The 10977-nt window shown below is 29.5% G+C and overlaps 2 protein-coding genes across 2 annotated transcripts; one reads left to right on the top strand and one right to left on the bottom strand.

Moving 5' to 3' along the window:
- Positions 1-293: 293 nt before the first annotated feature.
- Positions 294-2713, bottom strand: LOC110622227 (GDSL esterase/lipase EXL3). Its single transcript, XM_021766674.2, has 5 exons — positions 2306-2713; positions 2104-2234; positions 1791-2024; positions 806-1061; positions 294-647 (listed from the first exon to the last, which is right to left on the bottom strand). The coding sequence occupies exons 1-5, from the start codon at positions 2592-2594 to the stop codon at positions 451-453; spliced, it is 1107 nt and encodes a 368-aa protein (XP_021622366.1). The 5' UTR covers positions 2595-2713; the 3' UTR covers positions 294-450.
- A 4746-nt stretch (positions 2714-7459) lies between these two features.
- LOC110627708 (heavy metal-associated isoprenylated plant protein 27) lies at positions 7460-8317 on the top strand. The gene is made up of 2 exons (XM_021774062.2): positions 7460-7615; positions 7776-8317. Exons 1-2 carry the CDS (start codon positions 7544-7546, stop codon positions 8157-8159), a joined length of 456 nt encoding a protein of 151 aa, XP_021629754.1. The 5' UTR covers positions 7460-7543; the 3' UTR covers positions 8160-8317.
- The last annotated feature ends 2660 nt before the right edge of the window (positions 8318-10977 follow it).

Here is a 10977-nt window from a genome sequence, read left to right as displayed (position 1 = left end):
TTTTTTTAATATTAATAACTTTTCATTGTTTAAAATCAATAGAGTTTTATTGTTTGTGTATCCCTTAAACTGCCTCTCGTTACTATAACAAGACTTTGTTCCTGGATAAATACTCTTCCTTCCGCAATGAGATAAAATTTACAGCCCGCATTCCATTGGGGAGGAACCAGAAAGAGCCAGCCGCAATTAGATTTCTAGCAGAGCGTCCATCTCATTACGTAAGAAATCAGATATTTAAATTCTAGCACTCTTCTCTTTTTAAATATTTTTTTAATAAAAAAGAAAAATGGGATGGCTTCTGTAAAGGACGTTCCTTTAAAAACTTGTACAACTAAAATACAGAGTACTTATTCCTTGCAAACTAATAAATGGGCATTTCTTCATCTTTTGGACTAATAGTAGTGACAATTGTGGAAAAAGAGAGAGAGAGAGAGAGAGAGAGAGGTCCCATCATCCGAACAAATAGTTAACACTCTTGAGGACAATAGTGATAAGGGTCTCGTAAGCCTTCTGTGTAGGATGAAAACTATCCCAGAATACATATTTAGAATCATCTTTGCAAGTTAATGGGTAATCAAGGTGATAACAAAGGTAAGTCACCTCTATTTTTCCTGTGCCGCAGCATCCTTTTGTTGCTTCTTGAAATCCTGCAGTATCCAAAAGCATCATCAAGATGTCATCTATGCGCATTTTCTATGCACAACAGTTGAATGTTGATCTATCATAATAAATAATAATAACAAAATTGTTGTACATATTTGAAAATTTTTGAAGTTAATGGGAAAAAATGATGATTTATTATTACCATATTTAGCAGGATTTTGGATGAGGAAAAGCAGAGGATTGTAGACGTCAAGATATGTAGCAAAAGCATGAGAAAGCGTTGAATTGAGAGAATGAATAGATGAGAGTAGCTTGGAATTGAAGAGAATTGCTGCTTGATTTGCATAATCAGCACACTTCCTGTGAATGCCTCCATGTATGGTTCTCTGAGATGGAACACATCCCATTGGTGGTAAGCCCAGAACTAAAAATATTCTTGCTCCAAGTCCATGAAGTTCCTGTCATCAATTACCGCCAATTGAATATTAAATATAATTACACTCACAAGCTTAATAATGCGGAATTTGGATTCTCATGTTTAGCATCTACTCTCATATTCTATATATCAAGGAAAAAAAAACTAAATACAATTAATTTTTTTTTTTTTGCGGCTCACGAGAAAATAAATTTCAAATTTTAAATTTGAAAAGAGTTGAGTATCCAATAATTGTTTTTTTGTTTTGTTGTATTTATTTATTTTAAATTTTATTAAAATTTGAAAAATTTAAAATAAAATATTTAATCTAAATCTAAATTTCTGAGTAAATCAATCTGAATACAATAATTATTAACTATTTCAAACTTATGATGGAGAAAGACTTTTCATTTTTCTTGTTTGAATTCCTTATAGAGAAAGATTAATAAAATATGCACCCACTAAAGCACGGCTTGATGGAGAGACTTTATGTTTTTGTTGGTTATTTAAAAAAAAAAAGTTCGAAACAGTTGATTTTTTTTTAGAAATAAAAAATCTATTCTATTTATGACTAACTTTAATTAATTCGAATTTAATTGATTCCAGTTTTTTAACAACTGGACGAGGATGTTGCTTGTCTCCTAGTAGAAATGGCCACCCATTGAATTGGAAATCATGATCTAGCTTATCCAATGCAAGACAAGTTACGGATAAAACTTGAAGCAAAGGTACCTGCAACTCATTAACAATATCTGAGAGAAGTAATTGCTACCTGGATAAAACTTGAAGCACAGCTAATCAAGAAATCGGTATACGAATCAATGGTGTAGTGAAATTGCCTCAACGCAGTAGAATAGTAAGTGTTCAGAATATCGTTGGTTCCTGTGCAGATTACGAATACGCTTTTGGATACTATTTTTGCTCTCCTTGCTTCTCCAACTGCTGAATCTATTCTTTTTATGTAGTCTTTGAACTGGTCCAGTTGATCAGATAAAGAAAATGCAGGCTGCAGCAAATCAACAAAAAATTAATAAATGTGGAACTAGACAGGAGAAACAAGAGCTTGCAAGATGAGTGAAAACTACCGCTAGAGTTGATGTAATAGGATCATAACCACAGCCGCCGGAGGCAAAGCTTACTCCGGTTAGGAGGTCTTGAAGTTGAAGATCCGGGTCAAGATAAGCCGGCAAGAATTTCTTTACGCCAAATGCTTCAGCTGATGAAAATTAATTAGTATGAAATGGTTTTATTAAGTTTTGAGTATTTAGAAACGTATGAGATTGATACCTATAAAGTCAGAGGGGACTCTGCCATTACTGAACCTTCCAGTTGGTTTTCCACCCATGAAGTCTCGACCATAAGGTGGGAAGTTGCACTTGGCAGTTGTTAAGATATTGTTGTTGTTGCCTGTATCAACTATGGAGTCTCCGAACACAAAAACTGCTTCAGCCTTTTCATTGCGAGGCAATTTTATGCTTGGGACTGCGGTGTTTAAGGGAAACAACCTTGCTACCGTCAGAAAAAACACGACCATAACAGAAGATGAATATCCATGATTTTCAAAGAGAAACTTCATGGTTTAGAGAAGTGGACGTGCTTCTTCTTCTTCTTCTTGTTGTGGGTAGATGAAGACTCCTAGCTAGCAATGCTTCTGATATGCAACCATATGCAATGTTGGCATCTATTTATTGGACTCGCAAGTTTAGAAGTTGTTGGCTAACTGTATAGTGTAAGTAAATGATGCACCTCCTTTCCTTTTATAGGTGGAAATTTAATTACCTCCCTACAGTAATAAATTTTAGAACCATTTTCTTAAACAATATCAATTCAGACATTAATATATATATATATCAGAATAAAGTAGACAAAGCCCTCTCTCTATCGTTGAAATATTTAGTGCAAAACCATCTTGTGTTTTCAGTAGATGTCTTCATCTCTCATGATTCATGTAATCTTCTTTTCCATCACACACGTGGAGATGTGATCCTAGAGCTATTTCAATGAAAGAGAAATCTTTTTCCCTTTTCTGCCCCTTTATCTCAAAAAAATGAAAAAAATAGAAGGGGGCAATGTTGGTATAATGGCAATTGTAATTTTCAAGCTGTGATAAATGTATCATGTGAGCGTTGAAATTATAAACACAACCGTACTAAATTTAGTTGATGGATTAATATATCATCCATTAAAGTTATAATAAAATTTTCCATTTAAAAAAAAAAAGTTATTTACCTATATAGTTTTACTTATCATTTTTTATTAAGAATGATATTAAAATCTAATTAAAATTATATGAAAAACTGATTATATATATATATATATATATATATTATTTTTATATTAAAAATGATATTAATATTATAAAAATCTGTCGAAATAATAACGAATTTAAATTATTATAAATTTATAACGGATTTTATATTTTGTTATTAATTTTTATTATTTAGCATCGGATTAATAAATTCGTGACTAAATATATTACTTAATAAAATTATTTATAAATTTAATAATTAATTTTAAAATTCATTATAAATTTATTTTTAAATTAGCTAAAAATTAATAATGAATCTCAATCCGTTAATAAATTTGTTATTAAATTAATTACTAAATAAATAAATTAAATGAATAAAATAGTAACGAATTTAATAACGAAATACAATTTATTACATAGTTAATAATGGATTTAATACTTTACTATTTTTTTAACAAAAATTTTAATTGTTATTTTTTAAAATCTAATTTTTTTTTAAAGTTAGTAACAGATATAATTTATTACTAAATCCGATACTAATTTGAAAATTAGCAACAAATTCTATAATTTGTTATTAAATTTTAGATAATAAAGTACTGCAATTTTATTTTAAAATTTCGCCTTTGTTATTTTTAATTTAATAAAAGAAAAAATCTGTTACTAATCTAAAATTAGTAACAGATTAAAAATTCTATTACTAAAATTTAGAGAATAATACAACATTTTTATTTTAATTTGTCCGCTTTTTTTTTTAAATTAAATAACGAATTCAGTCTATTACTAAATCCATTACTAATTTGCGTATTTATATACTTACCCACTTTATCTCCCTTCATTTCATTCATTTTCTTTTTTCTCTTCTCTCTTTATTCCTTTATTTTTTCATATTCTTATTTTCATCTCTTAATTATTGACTCCATTTTCTTCAATTTTCTTCCATTTCCTTCAAATTTTTATCATTATTAATTTTCCTTTTATCTCTTAATTTTTGTTTCATTTTCTTTATTTTCTCTCATATTTTTTTTCCATTTTCTTCAATTTTCTTTCATTTTCTTCCATTTTCTTTTATTTTCTCCTTCAATTTCTATCATTTTCCCTTCTTTTTTCTTTCATTATTCATTCATTTACTTTCTGTTCTCTCGTATATATACTCTAACATTTTTCTTTCATTCTTTTCTATATCTTCATTTTCTCTTTATTTTTCTTCATTTTTTCTTCATCTTTCTCTCATTTTTTTTCTTTTTTTCTTACTTTTTCCTCATTTTCTTTAATTTTTCCCTTTTTCCTTATTTTCTCTTCATTTTTGTCATTATTTTCTTTCATTTTCTTTCTTTTCTTATTTTATCTTTTCTATCTCATTTTTTTTACATTCTCTCATGTTTTTATTTATTTTTTAAATTTTCTCATGTAATTTTATAATAATTTTCTCATAAAATTAATAAAATTTAAAATATTAAAGCTAATATTTAATGTAAAATACAATGAAAAAAATTAATAGTTTACCATAATTAAATTATTATTTAATATAAAATATAATGAAATAAATTAATAATTTAATATAATTTTTTAAATATTTTTTAAAAATTAACAATAAATTTAATAATAAAATATAGATTTAATATTTTTTTTATTTTATCAAATTAATAACGAATTAATAACGAATTTCTATTCATTACTAAATTTAATAACAAATTTAATTTATATATATATATATTTTAAATTTTTATTAAATTAATAACGGATTTTAAACTTTTTACTAAATTCTATTATAAATTCGTTATTAAATCGATTACAAAATTAATAACGAATTGCTAATCGATTATTATTATATTAACAATGAGATTCATAATAACATATATAAATTCGTTACTAATCCATTATTAAATAGATTAGTAACGGAACTAATTCGAAAAAATTTGATAGCATAAAATCTAATGAAAATATCAAAATTTTATCTTTTAATATTTTATTAAATATTTTTCTTTTATAATTTACTTTTTAATAAGTGGCATATTTTCAAAATATTAATTTGGAGTATTTTCAAAATATTAATTAGATTTATCGTATTTGTATAGACATTTTAATTAAAGGATTTTATTTTTATTTTTATTAAAATTTAATATATATATTATTCTCCTTAATTTATATTTAGAAATTCTAAACCACAAATAAAAGCAGAAAGAGTGTAAATAAAAATTATACTATATAATTCTTATTTAACTTAATTATATACTCTTGATTTAAAGGTAAGGAGCTATTGCCTCTTAATCTTAGTGATAATATACTAATTATAGAAAGTTATATGCCTAAACATTTAATTCATTTACGTACTAACAACTAAAAGATATAGCATATATTTTAGTGATAGACATTAATTATTTGGAGGTAAAGGTACATATAGAACACCTATTACTCAACGCAAGCCAATATTAAAAAATTATTTTATGTAGACCAATTAAAAATTATATATATGCTTTATTTAACCTCTAATAAAATAATATAGATCAATTCTATATAATCAATATGGAGATTGTGATCCCAGACCTATTTCAATGAAATCTTGCTCCCCTTAGCTTCTTCTCTATGTTTCCAAACAATAAAATAAAATAAAACCTAATACACTGTTTTTTCACAGGGTGGAGTCGGTCGGCTTAAATTCCAAATATACATCAAGTGAAGTCAGGCGAAGTCGGACAAAAAAAAGTCAGGCGAAGCAACCTAGCATTACCAATGCGGCAAGGCAACCGTTCAAAAATCTAAATTCTTTCATTTTTCCTATATTTAATTGTGTCGCCAACCAAACGAATGCCACTGTGCCTTCACAATCGGACGTCCCATTTTATCAACAATCAATCAATTAAAGAGGGAATTTTGAAAAAAAAAAAAGAAAAAAAAAACCTTCACCTATTTCTCTGAGCAGGATGACTACGACTATTAGAGCTGAGGCTGCGAGAAGCGAATGAGGATGAAGAGAACGATCTAGAGCAAGGACGAGATCGAGAATGGGAGGACAAAGACCGAGAGGAAGAGCTTGATTCTGAATTTGAACCGGAGGAAGAGTATGACCATGATTTTGGAGCGGGAGTGGGAGGACAAGCCCGACCTTGAAGGTAGTTAAGGATGGCCTCGTGTTGGCTTGGCCATAGATACAAGAGCGACACGGTGGATATTTGATAAGAAGCTAGGTAAACTCTTAAGATAGTGAAAAGCAAGAAGAGACAAGAACCACATGGGTCTATCGATCCGCTCTTGGTGTCTCAATTTAATGTAAGCTTTGAGGATAAGAGCCAAAGCTGGTAGCACTTGAGGTGCCTAGAGATAATAAACCCACCCACTCGCTAGCTAAAAACTGCTCAGTCAAAGGAGAATCAATAAAACTACAGAATCAAAACATACTACCATTGTGGCTTGGGTGCCGTGTGCCACCAAGTCTTAATTGCCGGGTTGTCAAAATGGAGGACTAGAAAAGATATTTTTCAAAGACGGATGGGTGAAAAATAAAAATTTTCCAAGTGGGAGTGGATCTCAAAGGTTCCGTCCTTTGCGGCTGGTTATACTAGTGATCAGGTTTAATTTGTATCTTATTATCAACAGCAACATAAAATTAATGTTACATCGCGATAATTATATTTGAGATTCGTCTATTCAAATCACTGAATTATTTGAATATATTTTCGATAGTCCAGTATTACAAATTGCATGTGTGCTGGTACAGTTTTCCTCCAACCAAGAAAAAAGGGAAAATTAAAAATTGTCTTCAACTCGAATGGATAAAAAAAAGGAAAAAAAATCTTTTAAGACTACAGGAAAGGGCAAACAGACTGATTTGGATTAAAATATGATCTTTTAAGACTACAACGATATAATGGTGGAGTACCGGAAGAAAGAAAAAACAAAGCAAAACAAATAGTTGCTTAGTTGGAAAGAAAAACTCTCCGCGGGAGCCTTAGAAAAAGGCCAAAAAAGAAAAATCACGATCTTCGATATATATGCGCTGGAACACCAACCGGAACTATCAAGAAACTTGAAGATTCTGGCCCACCGCCACTAGTATCTCCTGCCGTATCATCGTATCGGGACAAAATTAGGGGCTCGGAGTACATGCATGTAATCTTTATATTCGTCCACGTGTAATAACTCAGACGTGTCTGCCCAAGCCAGCACCGCGCACATTTGCGCTTAATCATCAACTCGGTGCTATTTATTGGAAAACTCATGTGCTTGCGGTATTTTCTTCTGTTGGGATAGCGTACTGTAGTAAATACAATTTTGCTGCGATGGGTCTTCTGGATTTCTTCTCGGCTCATCAACATGATAGTAAGAAGCTGAAGAAAAGCAAGCAACTAAAGGTCACTAGCTAAATATATATTGCGTTCTTATAATAGTAGCTATAGTCCGTAATTAATTAATAGTATTTTTCTTTTATTAGTATTATTTAACAATTTCAGTAGGATTCTGTTACTTGTTTGAACTTCTAGTTTTGAATCTTTTGAGTATATATGAAAACAGACGGTGGAAATTAAAGTGAGAATGGACTGCGAAGGATGCGAGAGAAAGGTGAAGAAGGCAGTGGAAGGCATGAAAGGAGTGACTAAGGTGGAAGTGGAACCCAAGCAGCACAAGCTTACGGTCACTGGATATGTCGACCCAAACAAGGTCTTGCAACGTGTCAGACATCGAACGGGGAAGAAGGCTGATTTCTGGCCATACGTACCGTATGATTTAGTGCCTCATCCGTACGCGCCAGGGGCTTATGATAAGAAGGCCCCACCTGGGTACGTGCGGAACGTGGTGGATGACTCGGCGGCGCCTCTCGCACATGCCAGCTCTTTTGAAGTTAAAACCTTATCGGCCTTTAGCGATGAGAACCCCAATGCGTGTGTGATTATGTGAAATCATTTGCATCTAGTGTTAATTACTGTAGTTTCTTTTAAGTCTAAACTTAAAGATGAATGTGTGTTTTTGTTGTTTGGAGGAAGACTTAAAAGATGAATGTTCATGTTCTTTTCTTGGTAATTACCATATTTTATTGGAATATTATTACTTTTAAATTGATTTTGCATTGAGATTGAAACTGTGGTTAATCATGTTTTAACGGTTTTAAAGGCATCATAGTTTTTTTATTAAAAAACAATGTAAATTTCATTAAACTTTTAAAATATCAACTCAGAAATTAAGGAATCAGATTGAAAATATTATTAATTCGAGTAAGTTATAATATACTTAATATTAGTAGATTTATGAATAAAGTTAATAAAAATAAAAATTATTTTTAAATAAGAGATTTATAATAAAAAATAAAATTATTAAATGATGATAAATTTTAATAATTGAGATTAGTTATAAATTGAACTAAAAGTTGAGCGTCTGACTCTACATTCTCTAAAAGTTATGATCTCAGTTATAAAAGTATTAAAATTATTAAGAATTTGTTATTATGATCTTAGTTATAAAAGTATTAAAATTATTAAGAATTTGTTGTTGACGTATTATAATAAACTCACTATTTCATTCCTTTAAAACATAATTTATTCACATAATCTGATGTAAAAATAATGCAGTATCAACATTTAGTTTAAAATTTTCAATAGGTGACTTTTTTCATTGGACGCAAATCGGGGAATTAATAATCAACTCCTTACAACTTTTAACCCCCAATCTTGAAAAAGAGACTGCACACCTAATCACAATATGAGGTGGACACATTTTCTGCTTTTATACCATAGTATTTCTATTCTCCCATAAAACTCAAATTATCATAACCACCACGTGTAAAGTAGAAACAGAAATTGAATTGTATATCCAAACAAACCAATCACTAAAAGAGCATGTGGGGAAAGAGCCAACCAGATTCAATCATCATCCAACAATCACGAATAAAAAGACAAGTAACCAGAGTATGTATTATCGTTTCACTTTGACTAGAGCAAACAGGACAATACTCACTGATTTGAATATTTCTACGAATTAAATTAACCAAATATGGAATAACATTAAGGCAAGCCCACCATATTAGATTTAAAACTTTCGGTGAAGCCCGATTATGCCAGAATTTCTTCCACATTGATCTAACCGCAAGTAAGCAACTCAAGTGAGTAGTTTGTGTCAAGAATCTATAAACATTTCAAATCGAATATAATCTACTTTTCTCAATTTTTTATATCCAATTATTTGTTTGTCCAGTGATACTCTAAGGGATAGACAATATATTATGAGTATTAACCTTATTAAATATATATAGAATCAAATCCATTTTCTAGCATCCTCGTTGAATGAAATTATCTGTCTGTTGAGGAGTATAAACTTTACTATTCAAATTTAATGGCACCCATAAATCCTCCCAAATCGAAATGTTTATACCATATCCAACTCTTTTGAGAGAACCTGACGCAATCAACTTCTTACACTCCCACAAACTTCTCCACAAGTAGCTTGGATTATTGTCCTTATGTTACTCATAAAGCATTAAAAACTTTATTTCGCAATCAACAATATCCTTCAGTGACATGCATGCTAAATTCATGTGCAAGTAAAGCTCTTAAACTCTTAAAGACAATTATACATTAAAAATATGTCAACATATAATGAAATGGTTCAATTATGCGAGCAAAATGTGGAAGTTGAAGCAATCAAAGAGACTTGAGCATTTGTTACACGTGTGTAGCAAAATGGGTCCTCCCCGTTTTATTTTCCCCTTCAGAAAATTTTCCCCTTAACAGTAAATCTTGGTGGTGAACTTCCTACAGATTCAAAGTTATAGTCCCATAAAGAATTTTTGTCCTCATCTCCGCATAAAATACAGACGTATAATGACTCCACGACACTCAAATTTAGATTTGTTCTATTCGTGGGATAATAATCAAGATTGGGTAATTAATTTGAGATGAAACATGAACAGAATGAGAGTGTTTGACAGTGTTACCTTGTTTCTCTTTCACACTGAATGTTCATTATTTCTTGCAGTTCAATTTAGTCCATGTTAACCTAATGACTACACTGTGAGGTAATCCTTGTATTGAGACCAGTATTGATTATACTAACTATCTGCTATTATTTTAATATTTATTATCAGTTGAAAAGTACGTATACACTCGTTTGAATAATAAGTTCTCTAGTTTCTACATGGGTTTGCGGTACGTGATCGGGATGTAATCCTTTTTTGGAAATTTCTTCTTAGTGGCACTTTGCACAGTATGTTACCCTTTTTTTTTGTTTTTCTCACTATTTGGCTTCTGGTTTGAGGTCATTAAACATCATGCTTTTATGATGGATAGGTGCGTCTCTTCACGTGCAACGTTCCACTCGCTCTGTGATGGTTACTTCCCCTTTCCTCTCAATGTTGGGATATCATTTTAATTTTATTTTTTATTAATTTAAATTATGTATCATTCAACGTTTTTAAAAATTATAATACATTAATAAAATTTGATATTCTTTTATATATTTTTTAACATTATGTTAAATATCAAGTTTTTATTTATAAAACTAACTAATCGCTTAGTTAAAATGTTTATTTATTTTGTAAAAACAAAACACTTTTTAGTTATTTTATCAAATAAAATATTAACTTATTTCATATTTAAATTTATTGTTTAAATATAATATTATATATTATTTAATCTATATAATTCAAATATTCCTACTATTTAATTTAATATTATATATATATTATATAAAATTAATTTATTTCATTAATATTTATGAATAATTT

Source organism: Manihot esculenta, chromosome 1, assembly GCF_001659605.2.
Source record: "Manihot esculenta cultivar AM560-2 chromosome 1, M.esculenta_v8, whole genome shotgun sequence".
In the NCBI taxonomy this organism is placed as follows: domain Eukaryota; kingdom Viridiplantae; phylum Streptophyta; class Magnoliopsida; order Malpighiales; family Euphorbiaceae; genus Manihot; species Manihot esculenta.
Note: the sequence above shows the minus strand (reverse complement) of the source record. Positions and strands in the feature narration are given on the sequence as shown.

Bases quoted from the DNA above. Each gene is read 5' to 3' on its own strand.
- LOC110622227 (XM_021766674.2), bottom strand. From the start codon at position 2,594: ATGAAGTTTCTCTTTGAAAATCATGGATATTCATCTTCTGTTATGGTC. The intron at 2,235-2,305 runs GTATCAATCTCA...AATTTTCATCAG, and splicing joins AGTCCCCTCTGACTTTATAG to CTGAAGCATTTGGCGTAAAG. The intron at 2,025-2,103 runs GTAGTTTTCACT...GATTTGCTGCAG, and splicing joins CTATTACATCAACTCTAGCG to CCTGCATTTTCTTTATCTGA.
- LOC110627708 (XM_021774062.2), top strand. From the start codon at position 7,544: ATGGGTCTTCTGGATTTCTTCTCGGCTCATCAACATGATAGTAAGAAG. The intron at 7,616-7,775 runs GTCACTAGCTAA...ATATGAAAACAG, and splicing joins AGAAAAGCAAGCAACTAAAG to ACGGTGGAAATTAAAGTGAG.